This window comes from Gigantopelta aegis, unplaced genomic scaffold (genome assembly GCF_016097555.1).
Source record: "Gigantopelta aegis isolate Gae_Host unplaced genomic scaffold, Gae_host_genome ctg2053_pilon_pilon:::fragment_2, whole genome shotgun sequence".
NCBI classification, from domain to species: Eukaryota; Metazoa; Mollusca; class Gastropoda; order Neomphalida; family Peltospiridae; genus Gigantopelta; species Gigantopelta aegis.
The window spans coordinates 38,863-66,304 of NW_024532836.1; the positions used below are offsets into that span (position 1 = coordinate 38,863).

The following is a 27,442-nucleotide window of genomic DNA, read 5'->3' on the forward strand; positions in this document are numbered from 1 at the left end:
ATGGAATAAAAAAACCTCGTTACCAGTTATTAAATGTATGACCTTCGTGAAATAATTTTCATTTCTTTGAAAACATGAGTTTATATGGGACATAAATTTCATAACTTGTAACTCGTTTATTATCTATTTTGTGACACGTCTTGTAATTAAAACAGCCTTTTGGTCGGTTCTACATGGGCAACGAACAGTAACTGTTTTGCGTTTAAACAGTGTCACAAATGGCTGCTTTGATATTCAACTCCCACCCACACACGAACACACACGAACACACACACACACAAAACACACACACACACACTTATTTCGTTCTGCCACTGGAACCATATTGTGCAAAACTAAACTAGCGTGACCATTTTGTTGATAAAGAACCACAGAACTAAGTAACAGCAATACAGCATCAGTAATCAAGTCGTTCGTTCATATTAAACCAACTAAATATAATGTGGCGCAATGGATTGCCGTATGCTATTTAGTTTGAATTTCGGAAACAACTTGTCTGTCTGATCACAGTATGGAAGTTGCACTTGTTGTGCTTTACTTGGTTGCTTTAGGTAAGAAATTAATTGTTGTTCATATTAAAATTATCTCTTTTAAAGATAATGTATGTGGATTTTATAGCTGTCTGTTATTGTCTCTGTCTCATCCCAGACTGTGTCTTTCTCGCCTCTGTCTCATCTCAGACTGTCTCTTTCTCGTCTCTGTCTATGTACCTATATACGAGTATATAAAACATTGAAAAAGCCTTTTATTCAACATAGGTGACACTAATATTTTTAGAATTATACCTTATGTTCTAATGTCTTAAAATGTATTACATACTAAATATGTTTCAACAAGAGAATATACACTTTAAAGGGACATTCCCGAGTTTCCTGCAATTTTTAAAATGTTATCGACTAGCAAAGACTTTTTAACGATTGTAATTACATATCAAATATATTTTTCTGCATAAAATATTATTGGCTGCATATTAAACGTGTTTCTGATATTTCTAATATTTGTACTAGGTTAAATTTCATTTTATTTCCTAAAATATTATTTTTTCCCCTCAGTATCCCTTGTTCAGAAACAGCTATAGCCATGATGTATTAACACATTTTGTAAAAACTAAGAAACATACTACACATATATATTTTTACAGTGATATAAAATATGCAGTGAAGCTATGTTCACTCAAAAAACAACAAGCAGATATAAGTGGCGGTAAATGGCTCGCCTTTCAAGGCTGCCAAATTTTATTTAATTAGGTTTTTGTTTGTTCTTAAAATTCAAATGATTATCTTTAGTAATGTTAAAAATAAGAAGAGGTAATACAACTTAATACCACACTTTTTTGAGTGAAGGTGCGGCAAATAAACCGCCACAAGGACATCATGAAATGTTTGTTTCATGATTCCGCCGCCACCCAAGCTGCATGTTGGAGATATACAAATTCGTGAGTTGGCAGTAGTTCGACTCTTCTGCCTACCACGTCAATACTGCAAATTTCTGGCATGTAGCTTCACAAAAGAAAAAAGGTCCTACCGTAATGAGATTGATTACATCATATTAAAATGAATTCCGCAAGATTCGAAAATTTTCGCCATGATTTTTGAAAATGGTGACAAATGAGAGAGTACCACTACTGGACATTGCCCCCACCCCTTCCCTTTACTCAAAACCATATAGCATTAACATTAAATAATGGTGTATCCAACATAACATAAGGAAAACCGTGACCATGAGAGCGTACCGCTACTGAACATAGTCCCCACTTTCCTTAGAAAAGTATACTGAATAACTCTCTATAAATTAGAGCATACCGGTACTGAACATTGTCACCAATTTCTTATAACACTAAAGACCATCACAGTGTTAACATAATAATATTGTATTAGATATTATTTAAGGAAGGCTGTGACCATAAGAGCGTACCGCTACTGAATATAGTCCCCACCTTCCTTAGACCAGTATACTGAATAAAATGTTCACTAGAATGGCAATAACCTAAAGTTGAGTATAGACACACCGTGTGTGCTTTAAAAGAATCATGATGTGCTCTAGCACCAGATAATGCAAGTGCTGGGGATCGAATGTACCTCCTAAATGCGTCAAACTTCCAACGCCCCAGAAGACGAATCTGGGCATCGGAAAAACCTCTGGTTGCTGCATAAAATGCCCCGCCAATACTAAAACTATGCCCCTTATAAAGAGAGAAATCTAGATCACAGAATTGTAAACAACGACGAGTAATGTTGTCGAAATGCCTACGCGACAATGGAATACCACTCGAATTTAAGAAAAGGCATCCAGATTGAGGTCCTCTCAGGGATACGTAATTGTGTAGATTCCTAACTGGACAACACCGAGATGACGGAAGTTCTTCAACCGTGATAATATGAGGTTTTTTAGAGGAGTTATGCTTGAAAGCTCTGAAGGTTATGAAAAACCGGATAACTGCTACTCCAGACTTTTCAAAAGTAAGATCGGAGACCTGAATTAGATTATCTAACTTTTCACTGGTGTAGTTAACCAACTCTCCGATCCGCGCTAGACTGTAAAAAGCTGTTGTAAACATCGCCTTAAAGAGCTTGCGTTCATAATCAAAATTTAAAAGATAATCAAGAGCATCACTCATACGAACCAGAATTGCTTCTGTAATTGGTAAACGAACGTCATACGATGGTGCCAGTCGTGCTGTGCCCTGAACGGCTTTTCGAACCAAGAATGATTTCGTAGGGTCCTGAAATCCTTGCATGTTATGTATATATGCAAACCAGACCGATGTGAAGCAATTGTGCTATGGGCCCATTTACGGTTGTGAGCATAAGCGACAAACAAAGCGATGTTTGATTCTGAAATTGGGATCTGCAGAGGTGAATGAAAATAGTGAATGGAAAATTCATTAAAATGTTGGAACACGCGGTTGTATATTTTGAGGGACACCGGAGAGAGTGACGCACTAAGGAGGTCATTCAATGTTTGAAGCACATCTGTTGGGAGATCAATGGAGACGTTGGAGTGGGTTGACTGTCTGCAGCTGGATGCAATTCCCTGAACCGCTTGACCTGTGAACGAGATAAGGCATCTGCTAAATGATTCTTACAACCTGCAATATGCATGGCCCAAAATAAAATGTTATGTCGCAAACAATTTAAAACTAATGGACGAACCATCCTCATGACAACCTGATCACGCGAAGACTGTTTGTTAATGACTGACACAAGGGCTATGTTATCTGTGTAAAAACAGATAGCTTTGTTGGCTAGTAAGTGGCCCCATGTATGAACTGCAACCACTATTGGGTACATCTCCAGTGCAGTAATGTGATGTGGTATAGCGCAAGGCTCCCATTTTCCATAAAACCAGTCATTGTTAAACACTGCACCAAAACCTATAGATGACGAGGAATCGGTATACAGTAGCCAATCAGATGAGGTAAACCAACGATCGGATAGGAAGAAGCAGTGACCATTGAACTCATTCAAAAATACTTCCCACATATGCAGATCTGCGCGGCTAGAAGTAGTCAAACGTATTTTATGACCTGGTTTTTTGACACCCTTAGTGAGATCAATAAGCCTCCTCAGAAATGCTGTTCCTGGGATAACGACTGAAGTTGCAAACCGTAAAATGCCAATCAGAGACTGCAGCTCTTTTAGAGTAGCCTTTTTGCGGCTCTTGAAGTTTTTACACAAGTCTCTACATTTCAATAATTTGTCCAGGGGTAGCCTAGCCTCTGATTTTATGGCATCTAAGGTGATACCCAAGAAAATCATAACCTGGTTCGGGCCGAAAGTTTTGTCTTGGGCAAGTGGCACCCCAATTGTGAACAGATATTTTGGAAACGTGTAAGTATTGTATTTGCATTTACTTCCGAATCTTCAATAAAAAGAAAATCGTCTAAAATATGTACAACGCTCCTTGCTCCTAATTTATTGTATGCAACCCACTCCAAAGCCGTGCTGAACTCCTCAAAGATCCTGCAACTTTCTGCCAAACCCATTGGAAGACATTTATCGTAATAATATTGATTGTTCCATTTAAAACCTAAAAAATGATGGTTACTTCGATGAATTAGAATAATTCGAAAAGCAGATTCAATGTCGGTTTTGGCCATAAAAGACAGCTCATTAGTTTTTAGAAATGATATCGCATCCTGAATTGTGGCATATTGTACTGTAGAATACGTATCAGGAATACCGTCATTTATGGCCTGTCCATCAGGATAACTTTGATGGTGAATAAGTCTGAATTTTCCTGGTGCTTTTTTGGCACTACACCTAATGGGCTGGCGTGAAACTTTTTAAATGGTGGATTCTTAAATGGGCCTGCCACTCTTTTAGCATCTAGTTCTTTCTGTAAATGTGTTGAAACTACATTAGGCATGTCAATTGCTGATTTCAGATTGTTACAGGATCTTTCGGAAGTGGTACCTGAAAAATGAATATGAAAACCATATCGAAAGCCATTGATAAAAAACGAAGCCTTCTCACAGCTGTACCCTACCAGCAAGTTTTCTAATGCATCTGCATCAACGGGAGAAACGATATCTGGGGTAAGGGAAGGTTCCCCATCCAAATTAATAATTGGGACATGGGCCAATGAATCATGGGTTGCCTCTTGGGCCACGAAAGGGAAATTCCGGAAGGCGGGGTGCGTATCTGCTTGGATCGGACCCTGGTCCTGTATTTGCACGTAAGAGTGCGCACTCGATAGTTGGGTGCTTTGCACCACATGTGCCGCATTTGTGCGCATATTTGCACCCAGCACACGAGACCCCTTTCGCGAACCGAAAACAAATGCCTCGTGCGCTTACAGGCCTGCCTGAGCACGTCGAAACATAGCTTCTTCCCAAAGCTCCATGTGGATGGTGTCCCAAGACAAATCATGATTCTTTGCCCTCAATTGCCTAAAAGCAATCATGATTCTTTGCCCTCAATTGCCTAAAAGCTATGTCATAGTATTGCCAGTCGGCTTTCTTTTCAGCCAGCCGACGGATGAGGCTCACAAACTTAAGTAGCTGTGAGAAGGCTTCCGGGTATTTATGGCAATACACACACATAAAAATATTGAAATTGTTCAACCATGTGTCAAATGACATGGGTTTAGAAGAATTGGTGACTTTTGGCACCCACTGCACGGATGGGGGCTCGCCATCTTCACTTTGAAGGAGCATATGGTAAGAAACCTGTGGTTTCTCACACAGAGAATCCATTCTGACAAAATGGTGACCCCAAATGTTCTCCTTCACCTTATCGTTAACAAAGTGGTCTAACGGAATTGATGCTGCATAAAAGGGTGAAGTGGAGCTGTTGTCATGTGTTGACGTTAATGCCAAACAATGTCCAGAAACCAGGCTGTTAGACCCACCTATAGCCTGTTGCACGCTTGTTACTTGCAAATTTCTAGCAGGTGGTGCTTCAGTGACCTCAGCAGTTGTGACAGTGGCAAGAGCAACTGAAGGTGGAGCATTGACGACATGTTCTGCCCTAGCTTTTTTCAAGCCCGCCTCAAAGGCGTTCTTAATAAGGGACTGCAAACTAGACGGGTACATGGAAATGGCCTCTGCAGAAAGTGACGCACTTGCTGATGTGGCAGTTGTCGTCCTCTGTGTTGACCTGCTTATGCTGGTCCCTCTCTTTGCAGTCTTTTCCTGAGAATGTGTCACCATCTTGTTGTTGATGGCTGCCCGTCTTTTAGGTGGCATGGTATAAAAACACAAACATAGACTGGCACAAAAACTTGTTGCAAAGGCTTCCCTATACACATACCAATATAAAATATTGTGAAATGGACCTTTATGTAAAGGCTGCCCTATACACGTACCAATATAAAATATTGTGAAATGGACCTTTATGTAAAGGCTGCCCTATACACGTACCAATATAAAATATTGTGAAATGGACCTTTATGTAAAGGGACCTATACACGTACCAATATAAAATATTGTGAAATGGACCTTTATGTAAAGGCTGCCCTATACACGTACCAATATAAAATATTGTGAAATGGACCTTTATGTAAAGGCTGCCCTATACACGTACCAATATAAAATATTGTGAAATGGACCTTTATGTAAAGGCTGCCCTATACACGTACCAATATAAAATATTGTGAAATGGACCTTTATGTAAAGGCTGCCCTATACACGTACCAATATAAAATATTGTGAAATGGACCTTTATGTAAAGGCTGCCCTATACACGTACCAATATAAAATATTGTGAAATGGACCTTTATGTGAAAGGCTTTATGCAAAGGCTGCCCTATACACGTACCAATATAAAATATTGTGAAATGGACCTTTATGCAAAGGCTGCCCTATACACGTACCAATATAAAATAAAATATTGTGAAATGGACCTTTATGCAAAGGCTGCCCTATACACGTACCAATATAAAATATATTGTGAAATGGACCTTTATGCAAAGGCTGCCCTATACACGTACCAATATAAAATATTGTGAAATGGACCTTTATGCAAAGGCTGCCCTATACACGTACCAATATAAAATATTGTGAAATGGACCTTTATGCAAAGGCTGCCCTATACACGTACCAATATAAAATATGCAAATGGACCTTTATGCTGCCCTATACATACACATACCAATATAAAATATTGTGAAATGGACCTTTATGCAAAGGCTGCCCTATACACGCCCTATACACGTACCAATATAAAATATTGTGAAATGGACCTTTATGCAAAGGCTGCCCTATACACGTACCAATATAAAATATTGTGAAATGGACCTTTATGCAAAGGCTGCCCTATACACGTACCAATATAAAATATGTGAAATGGACCTTTATGCAAAGGCTGCCCTATACACGTACCAATATAAAATATTGTGCACCTTTATGCAAAGGCTGCCCTATACACGTACCAATATAAAATATTGTGAAATGGACCTTTATGCAAAGGCTGCCCTATACACGTACCAATATAAAATATTGTGAAATGGACCTTTATGCAAAGGCTGCCCTATACACGTACCAATATAAAATATTGTGAAATGGACCTTTATGCAAAGGCTGCCCTATACACGTACCAATATAAAATATTGTGAAATGGACCTTTATGCAAAGGCTGCCCTATACACGTACCAATATAAAATATTGTGAAATGGACCTTTATGCAAAGGCTGCCCTATACACATACCAATATAAAATTACTGCACATGGCAGAAAGGCTGCCCTATACTGGGTACCAATATAAAATTTTTTTTTCTTTTGACCACTGGGTTAACCTTTTTTTTTCTTTTTTTTTTTTTTTTCTTTTTTTAAATTCTAGTACTATGTACATATGTACAATGAAACCATATTTTGACAATACTTCAAACTATAATTTGCTCATTATTAAATGAAACAAAAGAGCTGTATAATTATAGACCATGGCGAAAAAATATATATACACACAAACTAGGCCAATTATTAGTTATTTGCTAACCAAAAATAGAAAATAAATCAAACCGTAGGTGCCAAACCAGGTGCTGTGATTGTTACTGTATATAAAACGTTAAAACACTGTGCACTATAAGTTGAACAGTCTACGAAAGACTTCATTCTAATTTTATTTATTTATTGATTTATTTATTTATTTATTATTATAAAGGTTACTTCTCAATATTAATTAATTGAATCAAATAGCCCTGTGAAACAGCTAGTTTAAGCCTCTGTATGACTACAGAGTATGCCGTATATGCACGACACAAGGCCAGTTGCTGCAGAGTTACTTGTTAACAAATATATTACATAATTCAAACCATAGATGCCAACCAATGTTTTAAAGCCTGTTTTAAATGTTTTAAAGCCTGAATAACACAACCTTTCATTGATCTGTAGAAGGGTTTATTATTTTCAAAGTGCACACCATCTTTACCATACAGCTCTAAAATATTCCAGATATCTCGTGCATGTGACAAGAAAGTCATTCTCTCAAAACCAAGTTCAGTTGACAACATATCGTTTACTTTCTTCACTCTGTCATTGTATAGACCTATTGATACATCACCTTTAAAAGACCTTGTTTAGCTCTGAAAAATAGTTCGCACACACTGACGTGCCTCACATGGAAATTACAAAGAAGATCTTGAACCATAGCCACAATACTGTTGGCAACGACCTCGACCTTTGCTGAAGGATGACTGAGGTCATTGCCCCCAATCTGACAGCAAACTACATCCGGGGTAAACGACTGTAATTTCGCAAACAGTCTGTCAGTAATATCGAACACGGACCCACCAGGAATGCCGCAAAATTCTACTTCATCAAAAGTTAAATCAAAACCATGCCGGTCTACCGAAGCATCTGCGTCTTGTCTCAAACGAGAAATTAAACTATGGCCAATAACCATCACCCGACGCGGCTTTTGACCTAGATTGTCCGCCATTGTTGAAAACTCGCAACAGAATTTGAGAACAATAGTTTGTAACTAAACACAAATACAAATATCCAATATCTGTCAAAGCTTATATAAAACGGATTCTTACCCCTGTAAAACTTTTCTCCTGATAAAATGAAGTGAAATTCTTATTTTTCTTAAAGTAGGCCTACTAGCAATTTTTTCAAAAAGAATAAAAATAACGCACCACAATGTTTGCTCAAGCATGACTAAAGACAGCCGAATTAGCATAATTTGGTTGAGTATAAAATATGGAATCCGAGTAAGTGTAAAATACGGAATCCGAGGGAGAAAGTATAAAATTGGATATTTGTGGAAAAAATAGTCTTTTTGTTACACTCTGTATTTTTTCGTACGTACGAAATTATTTGAAGACAAAATCCAGTTTTGGCTTCTTACAAATATTAAGACGACCAGAAACAGATTGAATATACAGACACTGATATTCTAAACAAGAAAATATATTTAATATGTAAGTTTAATCATAGAGATGTTTTATTAGTCGGAAACATCTTACAATGCAGCAAACTCGGGAATGTCCCTTTAACACTGTTATAAATGTTAAAAAAATAATAAATTATTACAGTCATCATATTATTCATAAAGTAAATGTAAACAGACCTTGCTTCAAATACATGACCAATGTGGTGTATTGTTCTTGTTCATAATGTTGTTGCTGGAATTTACAGTTACATCAGTAAACATTTTAAACTGATTTATTAACATCATTAAAAGTTTGTATCTAAACCTTCCAGTAATATGGATTCTTGATTTACGTTCAGCATATGCATGACTTCTGTGTTATCTCCTTTTTACTCTTCATTCCAATTAACAGTTCCAGGTCATTCTAAAACTGTACTGATTTCTGTTGTGTGACTAATAGAGAAATGCAAATAAGACTTGAATTTAAAGTTTTGTAGGAGGACCATCTGTAAATAGTCTGATAGTTCTGTAGGAGGACCATCTGGAAATGATCTGATAGTTCTGTATGATGACCATTTGGAAATGGTCTGATAGTTCTGTAGGAGGACCATCTGTAAATGGTCTGATAGTTCTGTAGGACTACCTGTAAATGGTCTGATTGTTTTGTTGGTTGACCATCTGTAAATGGTCTGATAGTTATGTAGGAGCACCATCTGTAAATTATCTCATAGTTCTGTAGGAGGACAATCTGTAAATGGCCTGGTAGTTCTGTTGGTCTATCTGTAAATGGTCTGATAGTTCTGTAGGAGGACCATCTGTAAACGATCTAATAGTTCTGTTGGAGTACAATCTGTAAATGATCTCATAGTTCTAAGGAGAACCATCTGTAAATGATCTCTTAGATCTGAAGGAGGACCATCTGTAAATGATCTGATAGTTTTGAAGGAGAACCATCTGTAAATGATCTGATAGTTCTGAAGGAGAACCGTCTGGAAACGATGTGATTGTTCTGTAGGAGGACCATCTGTAAATTATCTCATAGTTCTGTAGGAGGACCATCTGTAAATGATCTCTTAGGTCTGAAAGAGGACCATCTGTAAATGATCTGATAGTTCTGAAGGAGAACCGTCTGGAAACGATGCGATTGTTCTGTAGGAGGACCATCTGAAAATTATCTCATAGTTCTGTAGGAGGACCATCTGTAAATGGTGTGATAGTTCTGTTGGACTTTGGAGGATAGACAGTTATACATGTTACAGTCGTAAATGTAATGCACAGTTTAACTATTTTCCATGGTTATAAAGTTGTTTTCTATTCTGAAAAAAAGGCTTAAAAGTCTTAACCAAATTCTTAACAACTACGATAAATTACTCTCCTACCTTTAATTACCGTTACATTTTCCCCACATTTTGCCCAGACACAAGTTATGAAAAACACATTACAGTGACACAGATTCTACATACGTGACTGTAATCATGTCACCAGTATCGACTTCGCTGAGATCGCATAGGGTAAAATACATGCATTTTTCTGCCGTCTGCCATTTTGCTTTTTTATGGAATACTCTTCAAGAGGGGTGAAAGCCTCCAATGTATGTGACGTAATTAATATAAAATCAATGTTCTCTAGTGGTATCTTTAAAACAAAATATTAAAAAATAAAATATGACGTCATCGCGTTTGAACAAGCTTCATTCTATCAAGCCAGTCTTGGGAAAGTGGCAGTCCTCCTATAGACAGTGCAGGAAGGATGAAATAGTTTTGTGTCGTGCTCGCATCGGTCATACGTATTTGACCCATTCATTTATCCTTCACCTTCAAGATCCTCCACCTCAGTGTGAGCACTGTCAGTGTACTCTGACGGTGCGCCACATTTTGGTGGAGTGTAAGCATCTTAAAGAAACTCGAAAAGATATATTTGGTCAGCAAAATGTGATCGAATCATTTCGATTCCACCCAGAACTTATATTACAGTTTCTACGTGATACTGAATTTTACTGTAAATTTTAATTTTATCTATCTGTCGATATTTTTATTTTTGCATAGTCCTTTACACTGTGTTTCAATTTCTAATGTTTTCAATATTATAATTTTTGCAATTGAATAAATAATGGTATTCATCTCCAATATCGGTATTACAAAGTTTGCATATTCTATTTTCTCTAGGAACTTTAAACCATCTGCCAGTTTCGATTGGTAATCTTAAATTTGACGTACGCAAGTTAGTTATCCAGCATCTATTTTGGTACGATGATCTCGACAAATAGGTTTCGAAATAAAATTTTGTTTTAAATAATTTATAAAATAGAACTCTAGAAGAGTTTGTAATGTCCGAGAACCACTGTTGCATAAATTGATCGCATAGGTTTTGTTTTAATTCTTGTTTATACGATTTGAAATAATTATTTTGATTGGTATAGATGTACCCCATTCCCGTGTTATCGAAAATACTTTTTATGAATTTCAACCATTTAAATTGATTTCTTTCACCACCATTTAAAGAAAACATTAATTTATATAAAAATACTACTAAGTTTATTTTCGTTTTTAACCAGTTTACTCCAAAATGACACCATTCGTAACTATACTTGTATTTTTAAAGGAAACCTTCCTAATTCTCTATATACCCTAAAATTTGGAGTACTTTTTTACCTTCAAAATCCGTTTGCAAAACTGGAGATGATTTTTTTTCTATTATTAGTAAATTTTCATAACCCCAAATGTCTGATCCATATAATAAAATCGGTTCAACCATTGAATCAAAAAGTTTTAATTGTATATGAATTGGTATGCTATTGTTCCGGGGTTTTTTTTTTTATATGAAAAAAGTGCTTTTTGAGCTTGGTCTACAAGGTGTTGCTTTGCATTAGAAAAATTCCCATTATATTTAAAACAAATTTCTAAATAACAATAATAATCAACAATTTTCAATCGTTCTTATTGCAGCATAAACTCAACATTTGACCTCGACTTTCTCTTGCTAAAAATCACAACTTTTGTTTTACTCACGTTAATACTAAAGATTCCAAGAGTTACAATAGTCATACAATATATCTAAAACATGTTGCATACCTTCAGGAGTTTCGGAGAAAATTACAGTATCATCTGCATATAATAGTACGAACATTTCAATAAATATATGTAATTTGTTTTGGCAGGTTTTTTTTTAATTATTTCCAGAGGAGGTTCTTGAAGCATTTAAAAACAAATTCAAGATCATTCAGAAATATTGAAAAATGGTGATAAATTCCCCCCCCCCCCCCCCCCCCCTCCCGCTTCAGATTTCTTATTATTAATTTTAACACATGATTTAATGATCCTATACATATTAAAAATTATTTTGAAACATTTACCTTTAATCTGACATTTTTGTAATTTTCTCCATAGCCCTGTACGCCAGACAGAGTCAAACGCCTTTCGAAAATCAACAAAAATACAGTATAATGTTTTACCAAATGACAGGTATAACGACAATAAAACACGCATTATCGCTCGTAGAATGACCTTCCCAAAATCCAGCCTGATTCCTGTTTATTAAGTTTACTTCAGTAGCAAAAAGGTTTAGTCTGTTATTAATGATGGCAGTAAACAGTTTACCAACACAACTGATTAGAGTTATAGCTCTATAGCTGTCGGGATCCGGTAGGTTACCTTTATTTTTATATATTGGTTTAATTATCCCCACTGTCCAGCTGTCTGGTATGATACCCGTGTCTAATATAATATTAAACAACTTAAAATAGACTGGGATTAACAGAGGACAAGATTTTTTTAGATATTCGTTAAGTATTCCATCAGCACCTGGAGCTTTGTTATTTTTTAACTTTAGGATTGTTTCAGATATTTCACTTTCAATTATAACACCATTAAGAATGTTGTCAAACGGGGGATTTTCACACAATTCGTTTATGTTTATATCGTCCGTGTATCATCTATATCAACATTACATGTGTATCAGCATTTAACGTTTTAAAATATTCATATAATGTAACGAATGTATTTATTGGAATATCATGGTTTTTGTACTTATTATTTAAAAATGTATTCAAAGTATTCCAAAAGGCCTTTGGGTTAGATTTTGATAATGAATTAAGTTCTTTGGCACATTTTTCTCGATGTTTTTTTGTAATTTAAATTAAGCTCTTTCTTGTATTCTTTGGATCTTTTTTCAATAACATTTTGACATCATTAGACTGAGTACCTATTTTTTACTTCATGAAATGCATCTCTCTTTATTTTACACTCCTTGTTAAACCATGGCTTCGAAATACCAGAGTTATATCTATTTTTTGATAAACCAAACACACTGGTTGCTGAATTGATAAATAAACTACCTAGATCAGTTACAATATGATATACCTGTTCAGCTGTAACGCTATCACTATATTACCAAACAAACTGGTGTCAGCAAACAGATAAAAACAAACATACAACATCAGTAATAACAACAGCAATTATTAATGATAACTGTTAATGTACAGGCCAGACGGAGAAACAAAATTTGTATTATATTTATAGGAATAAAATTACTATGTAGTAAGAAAGTATTATATAAAAATAAAATGGTCAAAGTACTTGCATATAATTAAATTAAATTACTGCCCCACTGATAGCTGGAACAAGAACTTTATGTTTAGAAATACAGCCGCCAATAAATGTTAATACATGGTTAAAGATTTCAATGTCACCATTATTGTATGATATAATAAATATAAATTGTAAATTGCTATTAAGAGTAGAGAAGTTGGAAAACGAGTTTAACAAATAGTTGTTGCCTTCCAACATTATAAATAGGGCAATCTAAAATAAAATGTTTTTCATATTCCACAGCTTGAGAATTACAAACAAAACAAATGCTGTGTTCAATTAGCTTTTTAGGTTTACAGAATCTTCCAAATTCAATATGAAGATTGTGTGCACTTATTTTCATTTTAGTAAATTGTCTGCGTTGTTCGAAGTTTGTGTGCAGAGCAGGTAGCTTTCTAATTTAGATTCTGATTTAAATACACTGTATGTTCTGAGTTTAGAATCATTGTTTTGAATAGTATCTGACCAGAATCTTATATATTTCGACTAGAGTTCTTGTTTCAACTTACATGTATCTCTGTGAGGGTATAAAGAGCCTTGACTGTCAAATATTTCAATAAAGCCAAAATTGATTCAAATAATTTTTATATAAAATTACCAGTTTAAATTAGATGAGTTATTATAATAATATGATTCCAAGTACGCCTTATGCACTGTTGACGAACAACAATGCGTCCAGCAAAGTCGACATAGGTGACATAGTTATCGTCTAGTATGTGTAATATGTGTCATTGTAATGTGTTGTTTTTTCAAGATTTCTGTTTTGGGAATTTGTGGGTAAAATGTAACGAAAAATAAAGGTAGGAGAGCAATTCATCGTAGTTGTTAACATTTTGGTTCGGACTTTAGTCTCGAACAAAAAGAGATTATATATTTTATAAATGTACAGATTGTGCACTTGTATCTTTTAGGACACGGATCGGACACAAATATTGCTTTACACAAGTCCGCGCGTCAGTCGTCACTGTATGGATCTGGTTTTCCCTCATTGGCGGTTGATGGGAAAAAAGACCAATACTATGGTAACCGAAGCTGTTCCCATACATATCACAAACACAACGCATGGTGGGAAGTGGATCTGTTCGGATTTTACGAGATAGACAGAGTGGTCGTGTTCAACAGAAGGGATTGTTGTTGTGAGTAGATCAGACAAGAAAACGGTAATCTTGCTGATGGTTAAAGTTAGTTTGTTTTGTTTAACGACACCTTTGAGAATGGCCAATACAGCACAAAATTGAAATTTTGAGTAAAAGTCAGTATCTATCTGTGATATTTGTATTTTTGCACTGTTTTTGTTTAAATCTTGAATTCTTGTATTGATGTTGATCATCACTTTATTTGTTTGCATTGCCATGGTTTGACACCCAGTGGCCGATGTGTTTTTCGTGCTGGGGTGTCGTTAAACATTTATTCATTCCAATGAGCCCACCGACGGGGATCGATCCCACACTGACCGCTTTACCACTGGGCTACGTTCCGCCCCTGGTTAAAGTTAAAGTTGGCTTTGTTTAACACCACTGAATTGATATACTACTCACCAGCTTTTGGATGTCAGACATTTGGTAGTTTTGACATTTAGTCCTAGAGAAGAAACCCGCTACATTTTTCCATTAGTAGCAAGGGATCTTTTATATACATCATCCTTCAGACAGGATAACACATACCACGGCCTTTGATATACCAGTTGTGGTTTACTGGCTGGAATGATAAATAGCCCAACAGGTCCACCGACAGGGATCGTTCATAGGCTATGTACTAAGCTGGTTTTATTGAAATTGTCAATGATTTGCATCGTATTTTGTGGTTTTTTAGCCCACAGATTGCGCAATATCAGTATCGAAGTGTTTTGGAACGACCGACTTAAGTTCGTAAACGAGGAACCACTTTTGTGCGGCACGTATCCTGGAACAGTTGGTGTCAGTGCCACCATCAGATGTCCGACCGGTGTCCGGGGACGTTTTGTCAAGATAACTCTCTACAACCCGAACCAGTATCTCACCCTGTGTGAAGTACAAGTGTACGGAGTTGCAACACCTAAACCAGGTATATCACAAAGCTGGGCAGTATACTGTATATACCGTTCAGTATCGGTATCATTTCAATTACCGATTTACCGTACCGAGCAAATCTCAAAATACCGAACTTTCGGTACTGGAAAATGTTTAGTAAAACACTAACAATATATCTGACAAACACAAAATAGCTGAAAAGAAGAGAGAGAGATGAGGGCTTCCAAAGGAATAATTGTATCCAGAGCCAGATGGTACTTACCTACTACACCAACCAATGACTTGGGTTATATCGTTTGAAACATTGAGAATTGAGAATATGGGATGGTGCATATAAAAGATCCCTCACAACTAATGGAAAAATTGTAGCGGGTTGTCTCTCTAAGACTATATGTTAGAAATACCAAATGTTTGACGTCCAATAGCCTAATGTGTTCTAGTGGTGTCGTTAAACAAAACAAAGTTTAGCATTAATATCAACTGGACAGGCAGACGCATGTGCACGGCATTGTGCAGGGCTGGGTCTAGACTATGGCGCACGACGATGCGGGTCATCAGGAATTAAAACTTCAAAGTTCGTCTCTTGTGGATCTATGAGACAACACTGTCTTCAGGAAGGAAGGACATGTTTTATTTAACGACCCACTCAACACATTTTATTTACGGTTATATGGCGTCGGACATATGGTTAAGGACCACACAGATATTGGGAGAGGAAACCCACTGTCGTCACTTCATGGGCTACTCTTTTCGATTAGCAACAAGGTTTTTTTTATAAGCACCATCCCAAAGACAGGATAGCACATACCACGGGCTTTGATATACCAGTCGTGGTGCACTGGCTGGAACGAGAAATAGCCCAATGTGCCCACCGACGGGGATCGATTCCCAAACCGACCGCACATCAAGTGAGCGCTTTACCACTTGGCTACGTCCCTCCCCCACATTCTGGAGAGGCATCCCTAAAACTGGTGCATTCTGTGCTGGGTAACTTGAACATACCCAGAGACGGTTTATCCTAGTAGCACATTTAGCACGTGCTACTACCTCGCGCTTCAGGGGGCCCCGCGGTGATGTGTACATTTATTTTCCCCAGGTAACTTTTCCCCTGTCCCCAAGTTGGTTGCAAAATATGTATCCTGGGAAGGGGGATCCTGTGTTATTTGTGATATAGGCTCCGCGGATCCTTAAACCGGCTCTGAACATACCACACAATGTGTTTCCAGAGATTCCTTCCATTTGTGGTGCTGATATCACGTGAAAGGTTATGAGATAATGACAACTATGTTTAAGATTCTCAATGTTTCAAACGATATGATCAAAAGTCATTGGTTGACGTAGGTAAGTACAAACTGATTCTGGATACAATTATTGCTTTGGAATCGTATCTATAATACATATTGTTACACTTTTAAACAAAATTAAATAGAGTATCAGAATTAATTATGATGTAAGGATGTTTTAAGTAAGGTGATATTTTTGGATTTAAACTTTTCAACTCTGCAATCGTGGTATATTTATGCCTAAAAAGCATAATTTACAATTACTTTTAATGGCCTACCATAATTATAGGTTTTTAATTTAGTGTGTCAGTGTGACCTTGACATACGACCGCTATAATACTGACTATCCGTCTGGACATCATAGGTTATTCCCGTGGACCCTTCAAATGTCATCCGAAAAATTACAGCTACACCAGCTGCACTGAAGCATATTCAGTTTACTAAAGTTACTGACCTTCGTTCTCGAGGTCATATATTTTCTATTGCGTACTTGTAGCTGTTATAAATACTAAGACGAACAAAAACATTGGATTGTATTCAAATTCATAATTTAAGTAAGAAGTAAGAACCTTTGAATTGTGTCAAAACATACCAAAACAAAAGGAAACATCCCGAAATGATCATAACTTCATTTACTAGTCATGGAAATCCTATTGTTATTTATTTATTTTATTCTGATCATATCAATGCCTTGTTTGAGAAGATTGGCCAACAAATAAGGGTTTATCATAGATTTTAGATAAATGTGAAATTGAAAATGGCCACCATCTTTGACAGCCCAGAACAAAAATACACATCGGCCACCGGGTGTCACAAAAGGTAAGTACGTCATTATGACGCCTGACCATAACTACAAGATTGGCACCTACATTGTGAATGTTTCCGCTTGGAAAGGGTTGCATCCAAATCAGCGTGCCCTGAACCATTAGAGATGGTGTTGTTAACAAAGAAGATTGGTTTGTTGATGAAAAGGCTGTTTTTCAGATTATTGACAATTAAAAAGACTATCCTGATTTTGTATCGATTTTGAAAAGGTTTTCGGCAAATAAAATAGTTTTACATTAATAAAATGACAATTTACTCATATTTTCTTGCTTAGACTATGAATATCTCTCAAACCAATGCACTTATTGTTTGAGAAGACTGGCCGACAAATAAGGGTTTATGATAGATTTTACATAAACGTGAAATTAAAAATTAGAAATGGCCACCATCTTTGATTACGTCATTATGAATGAATAAATGTTTAACGACAGCCCAGCATACACATACACATCGGCCATTTGGGTGTGACAAAAGATTGGCACCTACAGCGTGCCTTGAAACCATTAGAGATGAGGGTTGTTAACAAAGAAGATTAGTTTGTTGAAGAAAAATTATCGACAATTAAAAAGACTATCTTGATTTTGTATCCATTTTAAAAAGGTTTTCGGCAAATAAAATATTTGTTACATTAATAAAATGACAATGAACTTGCAATTCCTTTCTTGCTTACAATATGAATGTCTCTGTAACCAATGCGCTTATGGACATCGTAATGTTTTGGAGTATCTCAGTATCGATTTTTGTCTGAAATAATTTCGTATCTATGAATATATTATTTCTTCCAACGGTCAAAGGTAATTAAAATAAATTGACCAAAAGTCATTCAAAATGTATTTATCTATATAATGGTTTATATTAAACATATGTTAAGCTAGTATAGTGGATTTGTTGGGGGAAACCAACGAGTCTTTCTGAAGCTATAAACGCAAGGCAGTCTCTTTAAAGTTAAAATTTGTTTTGTTTAACGACACCACTAGAGCACATTGATTTATTAATCATCGGCTACTGGATGTCAAACATATGGTAATTTTGACAAACAGTCTTAGATAGGAAAACCGCTAAATTTTGTCATTAATAGTAAGGGATCTTTTAGATGCACCATGGCCTTTGATATACCAGTCGTGGTGCAATTGCTGGAGCAAGAAATAACCCAATGTGCCCACCGACGGGGATCGATAACATACAGACCGCGCATCAGGCGGGCGCTTTACCGCTGGGCTACGTCCCGCCTCTTGACAGTTCCTTTAGAGACGTCATCAGTAAATTGTTGAAGACAATACAAACCTAACTAGAGGCTAAGCTGTCCTTGTACTCGCAGAGATACCTTCACTGGACTATCGGAGTTCCGTGGGACACGTTCTATGGTCTGAAATCATTTTTAATTGAACGTGTTAAATTTCATTCGACCAACCTGCTCACACTTTGGTTGGTTGGCCAAATAATACGGTTATTTTTAATTTCCGACGGTCCAGTTTCTATAGGTGTTAAAATTCAGCATACAAGGTTTTGGTTTTATTTCTGGTGTTACACGTTTTCCTCAGTCATACTAGACGGCATTATGCTATGCTCCTCCTATCCTCTTTCACGCTGTGCAACGATACTATTCTTGATCTTATATATTTTAGCGTGACAACAGCTTATATGTATCCTGTAGTCTAATATTTGTAATTTTGTTTTAATATCAAATGCAAAATTTGAACTTTGGTAAGACTTCAGTTACACACAAGACTATTTAAGTTATTTTATATATTAATATAATTGTTTTGTTTTTTTCATTTTAGGTGCTGCATTTGAACCTCTGTCAGACATCAGCTGGACATCATCCTACCCACTTGACAGGTCCTCCATGCACCAGTGTGGTGACACGTGCTTCAGAACCGACACGTGTTTTGCTTTCGACTACAATTTTCAGTCACACGAGTGTCAGCTGGTTGGCAATGACACATACACCCCTAAAGGAGAACCTTGGGTATATTTTGGCCTCAGGAGACTGATCAAAACGCCTAATTGTCATTAAATTACCACCTTTGTGTGTTATTTCTAATGGTCGATGACAACTCTGTGTATAATTTGATAGTTCCTACTACATTTTCGTAAAAATGTAAACTATTAGTATCATAACAGCTGTCTATGTATATTTGCACGGTTTTGTCTTGTGCAGGTTTATTTGATAAAAACTGTCTTGAGAGTGGCAAGCCTCCTGTTGACGACTGAACAGCAAGGATGTATCATTGTGGGTGTGGCTTTCCTATGGATAAAGGACATAGCAGTGCTTCTTGGTACCATCAGGATCTTGTTAAAACAAAATAAAAACACACAAAAACAAAAACAACTTTGATTTGTTTATTTACAAGTATTTAACTGATGAGTATGATAAGTGTTTCATCGTTCATATTTGATGTTACAGAACAATATGAAAGACTAAACTGTAACAAATGATCAGGACCGTATCTCTGCACAAAACAGCGTCAGATTAGCCATTTGGCAAAATTGTGGATGATTCCATGAAACTATCTAGTGCCTCGTCCACAGTTGGAGAGCCGTTCCCGCTGAGATTCCCACACTGGAGGCCTCATCCCCCTGCATAGGCACAACGAAAACTGCCACTCCCAGACTAGTTTACTAAGTCGAAACTAGCACCGACTTGATTTGTTAACGAATACAAATGCAAAACCCCTCAGTTTGTATATATCCATATTTGCATTAAAACGTTTCTAAAGTAATGACTGTATTCTGATCTGATGATTTATGTGAATGATACAAATCTTGTCCAGAAAATAAATACTCATATATTGGTAGACATAACCACCTGTTCGATATGGTGAACTTATGTATTTCAGGACATGAAGCCAGATACATTTAAAAACTCCGATAGATAGAAAATAAATACTCATATATTGGTAGGCATAAGATATCCTGTTGGATATGGTGAATAATATGTATTCACATTACGTGAAGCCAGATACATTTAAAAACTCCGATATATTCTGCTCTCCTGCTACGAGACTGGCGTTAGGGATTAGAGTATGGTCTGGATTCAGGAATAATAGGTTAGGTATAGGCACATAATAGACGTCAAGGAATAATCCCGCCACATACCTGTATCCGGCCCATAATAGACGTCAAGGAATAATCCCGCCACATACCTGTATCCGGCCCATAACAGACGTCAAGGAATAATCCCGCCACATACCTGTATCCGGCCCATAACAGACGTCAAGGAATAATCCCGCCACATACCTCATCTCGGCCGATTTCGATTACGTGTTTCATTTGAATATGTGAGTAGCCGGAATTTACCGAGATGTTTACATTGGATCAGGTAAGTGTCGGGAGCTCAGCCGAACTTACCGACGTGTCTATTATGGGTTGAATACCTTAAAGGAGCTCACTCACGGATTTAGTGGGCCTTATTTCTCTAAATATGCATTATAAATGGAACTTACATTCATTTGTAATACCAAACCTAGTTATTGTATGATCCAAAACATTTTAATTGAACTACTATCGAGGGAATTCCATGACACGATTCAGTTTTAAAATTTGGAACTCTTCTTTAAATGAGACATTTAAAACACGGAAAAACAGACTCGTAGTGATGAGGCTATATATAGGACAACCGCATAATGTATTTTTGGATTTTATATAAACGATCGCCGTGTATAGATACTTGGGAAATGAGGGCCGGCTATATACATGGCAAATAATAAAAATAGATTATTTTATGACAAAAATAACCGCGAATACGCTGAAATAAAATAATAAACAGTCGGAATATACATTCGCCATTTATTATTATTATTATTATTATTATTATTATTATTATTATCATCAGGCGCGTGTTCAAATTATTTTGACTGGTTCGCAAAGTGGTATTTCGGTTTTAATGTATAGTGTACTGTTGCATGTTTTGTCGTCCAAAGGTTGGCTAATTATTACTTAACCCAGTTGAATCCAGGTCTACGTGCAGGGACAAGTTCAGTCTGCCGTTTGTGTGTGTGTGCACGCATGTTAATCTTGCATTTTTATGGAAAAACTCCTCCAGATAAAACACCGCCCCTCCACCCCAAAAAGGTAGTAGTAGGCTAATAATAGTAGTAGTAATAGTAATAATAATTGTGTATTATTATTATTATTACATGTATTATAATGTTGGTAAAATCACGTCACGGTGGGGTGGATGGGGGCGTTTGTTACAGAAACATTACATACATTTAGAGGGGGACCCGGGAGTGGTCTCAGCTTTACTAGTAACCATTAAAAAATGTATTTTGAGTTTTATTGCCCCTTACAATTTTGAGCATTTGCAACGTGACTAAATACAGCAAAATAACCTTTTAGTCATATTTATTTGCTGTAAAATTAACTTCATTTTTTTTTTTTTAATTTACGTAAGCAGCCTCAAAATTGCACTCAGTGAAAAATTATTAAGTTAAACCCTGTTGTTAGTCTGTGTACTGTCCGTAGTTTCTCTTTCAGTTAATCTACCTCAGCAGCTGATAATTTGTAATAGTTTATTTATTTATTTATTTATTTATTTATTATTATTATTTTTTGTTAGTACTGTAGGGACAATATGACGCTATTCATATATCTATGGAAAACGTACACAAAAGAGTCCACTAAATTCATATACTTACCCACTCCCTCCCCTGTTCAGAAAATGCACTGTTCATACAGTACTTAGTATGTATTCCTCCTGTTCCAGATGGTTCGGTAATATGGATCAATCAAATACATGTACTTATTTACCGCCTATATACAGTTTTGCTGTGAATATAGCCAGCCCTCGTTAGTGGAGGCTATATACACGGCCTTCGTATATATAGTCGCATCGTATATAAACACCGTCTAGTTCAGAGTATTCTTTAAAAATGTAACAATTCCTATCTCAAGTCAGCTGTTATGGCATATTTTGTATAATAATGAATTTGACAAGGTGGAAAATGAAGGTGTTCATGATCCAGAGTTTTTCGCGTACGACTAACGATAAATTTACCTATAGATGCAAAGGCCTAACTAGTCGGGATTGTCGACGTTTAACATGCTTCTGTTACTAAAATAAATTAATGTATAAGCTTATCATTCAGTACATGTTTTTATTATTTTTTAATAACTTATTTTCATCTTTTTATTTTATTATTATTTACCCTACGTCGCAGAGGACGGTCAAGCATTCTCGTTACACGAGCTTGGTAATTCGTTTTGACACTGCGGTTATTGAGGGAATGCCCGTCACGTGACTCAAAATAATACGTCACACCTCTGCACTCAAATAGCCGTTATTTTTCTCAGAATTATGGACCGTGCCCCTAATTCAATTTTTTTTTTTATAAAATATCAATAATAAATGTGATATGGTGGTCATATAGATGGTTCAATAAAGTACTTTTAGGTACAAATCAAATATATATATTGTCATATAATACCTTGTTGGGTCAATAATTAGGTCAACCATCTGTGAGAGAGCGCGTTTAAGTTCCGCACTACAACATGTAGGTCCTGTCTGCATATGACTCTGACTGTTGCGCGGACGTAAAACTCAAACAAACGGACACTGTTTAACAGTATAACATTAAATCAAACATTAAACGTTAAATCAAAGTACTGAAAGTACTTCGTCATTATCTTTGTAATTATCAGTAGTTTGGAGGCTACTGGTGTTCCACTCCGAGACCAGCACTCAACAATGCACAACTTAGGACGTGCATTCAACCAAATACTGTAAACGTACTTATGTTAGCGCATTCATATTTTAGTGCATTGATGAATTAATACTCCAAAGTGTATATACTAGAAAATATATTAAGATTCTAAAATTAGCGCAATCACCTCAGCGCGAAAGGCGCTAAAATACGAATAAATGAATGAATGAATGAATGAATGAATGTTTAACTACACCCCAGCACGAAAAACACATCGGCAATTGGGTGTCAAACTATGGTAATGAAATAAGACTACAGCTAAAATATGTACGTATGAATGAATGAAAGTTTAACGACACCCCAGCACGAAAAATACATTTCGTCCTTCCCGATGACTGTGGTATTTAGGTGAAATCAAGCGGGTCAACGCCAAAAACGTCATACATCTTTGATGGTGATGGTGGAATAAAATATATTGTTTACAGACAGGGCTCGTACTGTACCGAAACATTTTGTAATAAAACTAAACAATATCAGCGTTTGAAATCACAACCTAAAGATGACGAAATTATTGAGGTATATCGGAACTATTCCACCGTGAAAGCTGACCCAAATAACCGACGGCGAATAACATGGATAGGGAAGGCACCAGTTTCGTTTACTGGTAATGCACCCTAAAACAAATTTAACGCACGTTGTGCGACAATTGCAGGAATTCGGCGTGAAATGGTAAGATTTTGGCGAATGCACGTGAAACTCGGGAACAAGATTGGGGTAATGATGGGTATTTAAACTTTTTCGCCACGTGTAGCCAGTGAGCGAGGTTGTTGTGTTGTTGAAGGCTCCGGCTTTATACAGTTTAAAATTATCATAACCTTGTTTACAAACTTAATACTTAATTAATTTAATAATTAATTAATTCTACACCTGGAGCTGACGAAGAACGCAAGTTGAAGTACGTCTGTTGTGCCTTTTTGTGCACAGTAAATAGCAACCTGGGCTATATTTTTTCGTTCTAACCGCGTGGTTAAACACAATCCCAGTATTGCCAAATACTTAGGCCCCTGTCCCACACGTGTGTTTAAACCGTCGTATGTCCAACCCAGTCGACAACGCTTTTGCAGTAATGTCCCGTAATTTTGAAAGTTTAGCGAGCGAAATTATAACTGAAATTTCTAGCCGGTCCATGTCTATTTCAAGAGACATATCTTTACCAAGCCTAGGGCCGGACCAACTCGCTTGGGACTTGTCGGCCGATATTCGTGTGGCTCCGAAAGCCTCAACACCATCCAAACGTGCCATGCGCGAAGCTCCACTCCCCGGGGGCGGTCTGTCTCTTTACATTGATAAGTATGTAACAGAGCGATCGTCCCGGGGAAGGGGGGGGGGGGGGGGAGGAAAATTTGTTAGCGTCAGACGACGAGAGTTTAATCGGAGAACTCGCCTTTGATCTCAGTGATATTTCAAACACAGCATCTGATGGGAACGACAAATCTACCCCCACCCCCACCCCAAAGGAAGAAGTAGTTATGGTTAACTGCTCCGGGGGTGAGGCAGAAGATAATAAATCAATAACAAATAAAGATTTAAATGTGTCAGTGTCTTCTGTTATTGTGGCGGGCGAGGTGAGCGCCCCCTTGTCGGTTTCCTGTACTCTCTCGGCCGAGCCGGCATCTCCGAGATCACCATCACCACCCCCGGGCTTACCGGTAGGAGAGACTAGAAAGAGGAAGGCACCCCCGGCTCGGCCTGACAGCCCAGTAACAGATAAAGAAAAGACCAAAGGTGAGTCTATTAGTGATGTGATAAATGCAAATATTGGATGTCCCATTCCAACCACCAACTCGTTTGCGCCCCTCAGTGACTTATCGGCCTCTTTCACCCCCACACATACTCCCACCCGTGCTAAATTGATGAGAAGAAAATCTAAACAAGAAAATTCGGAAATTTCAGGGTTGAGGAGGGTATATTTTGGAGATTTATACCCCACCTTCAATTTCTACAGCAAACAATAAATGAAATGCAGGCAGTTTCCACGTCCAGGGCTTTAAAAAATACTGTATTTTTTTATTCCCGTGCGCCCGGCGGTCCGTGTTTTATTCGTACAGTTTGACGTCCCCTTTGCTGCCCTTGGACCAGTCATAAAAATTAGGCCCTTCCCTGACAGCGCAGACGAGGTGGTGGTAATTTTTAAAGAGTGTCGTAAAGAACGCATGGGGGGAGGGGGGGGGGGGGAACAACCATGATATCTGTAATGATCTCTCTGTGGACAGCTACATTGAGACTTTTGGATCCGGCCCTAGCCAGTCCTTGGCTTTGGCTGGGTCGATACATGCAGTAATAAACAATAGCATCAGCCCCCGGCTCAAGGCCACCGTCTCAAAAGGTGTTGAGATAGGAGTCGAGTCGGGGATTCAAACAGCCAAAAACGATGCGCGAGCCGGTCTGGAGGTGTGCAACGACGTCCGCGCTCAGGCAAAAACTGGCGATTTCGATTCCTTTTGCATACATTCCCAGTCTGGAGCTCCGCGCGGTAAGACGTGTTTGTTTCGCTTGTGCACACTGCACGTGCTTTTGTATGCTCGACTTGGGGGGGGGGGGGGGGGGGGTCCTTCATTTCGTTGTTTTTGTCAGCGAAATGAAGTTTTCTACTGGGATGTATGCGGCCATTGGAACTGATTGAACGCTGGAACGCTTCTCGTTTCGACAGCCTGCACCACCAGGTTGGATTCTTTTTTAGCGAGATTCCTTGCCTCCACGTCATTTCTCCGTCTGACTGTCGACTTGTTTTTTTTCGTGACTCGTATGACGGCCATTCTGCAGAACGCCACGGTTGTTCGCGTTTAGTCTCTACATGTCCGAGCCTGTCCTAGCAGCACTAGAAGATTGACCGCCCCACTCTAAGAAGAAACAGGAAGCGGGGTCGGCCCCATCTACTCTTTTTCTAGACTTTACCTTGCTTTATAGTGATACCATCTCGTATCCTCCGGAGTCGGGCCCGTCCGCACCACTATACCAAACCATGACGACTGGACTATACCCTAGTCTGATACTCTCTCTCGTTCAGACGGATCCGGCTTCTCAAGATCTGTATTTCAGCACAGCACTACACCTTCAACGTCTAGTGACTGTCAATCTAGGGGTTTTCTTGACGAGATGCAACCCATCTCGTCCCTTTAAGCTGTGCACCCAAACGGCCTTAACGAGGCCACTCGCGTGGACATATCGATCGGACTTTAAACTTTTAGATCTGCGTTCAAAATTTTATGTCGAAATTACTTCTTTTTTTTAAATATTATTAAATAGTCCGATCCTTTTTCTTTCTCTTAGTTAATTTTGAACTGTCCTAAAATGCTCCAAATTACATAAATATTCTGCCGAGCAATCAATTCTTTTTATTTTTGGCTTGTAACCTTCTGGGGGGTTTTAAATTTATTCTATTAACTTTTTTACTAATTGCTATTTTCAAAATTCTGCCCATTTTCAACACCCTCCCCTCCATCCCGAGTCAGGCCACCGATCTTATCGGAGGTCGGACTCGGGATGGGCGTGTTCGAAACCCTAGTGGTATATGGGCACGTTAAACTAGTTATCATCATCCTTTTGCCAAGACGGTTGTAAAAGCGTACGTAGGCACTTGGTAGCCACGGTTAGCGACTCGGTGTCCCGGAATGTCACGAAGCATACTTCGGAGGTGTTCGGTAGTGTGTCGGAGAGAGTTGTATGTACTCCGGTTGCCGACAAGCCGGTTAACAAACCAAACAGTCCCCCACCGGAGGGGATGGGCTTCTGGCAAAACGAGCTTGTAACTTTCCACCGCTGGGACCAGCCGGACGATGGTTTCACTGAGGTGATACAAAAAAAAGAGGAAGCGCCGGTTTGCAAACTATCCTGATTCAAATTATGCAGAATCCCCTACCGCAGGGGACTTTCTTTCAAATAAAAAACAGGAACACCCCCCCCCCCCCCCGGGACTAAAAGACCTAAATCAAACTAAATCTACTAAAGTCAACACAAGTCTACCGACCCGATTAAATTCTTCCGGTATGGAGGTGGACCCTTTTCCACCCCTTGAGCCCAGGGGCGGGTGGAGGGTAAGGCCCCGCCGTTTTACAAACAGGTCAAACCAGTGAGAGAGGGGGAGGACACTCAAGTGAGACCTCCACCAGCCTCACAGCCCAACCCAGAACCTTGTATAACGGTAGCAGGGGGAGGGGGGGTCACAGAGGAGTTGGGGACCTCAACTTCTTCGTGGGAGGTTCTTGCTGATTTGGGTAGCGA

At 37.9% G+C, this 27,442-nt stretch overlaps 1 protein-coding gene across 1 annotated transcript; it reads left to right on the forward strand.

Moving 5' to 3' along the window:
• Positions 1 to 415: 415 nt before the first annotated feature.
• On the forward strand, positions 416 to 20,218 carry LOC121391292 (fucolectin-1-like). The gene is made up of 4 exons (XM_041522972.1): positions 416 to 551; positions 14,311 to 14,535; positions 15,212 to 15,442; positions 19,298 to 20,218. Exons 1-4 carry the CDS (start codon positions 512 to 514, stop codon positions 19,531 to 19,533), a joined length of 732 nt encoding a protein of 243 aa, XP_041378906.1. The 5' UTR covers positions 416 to 511; the 3' UTR covers positions 19,534 to 20,218.
• Positions 20,219 to 27,442: the final 7,224 nt, after the last annotated feature.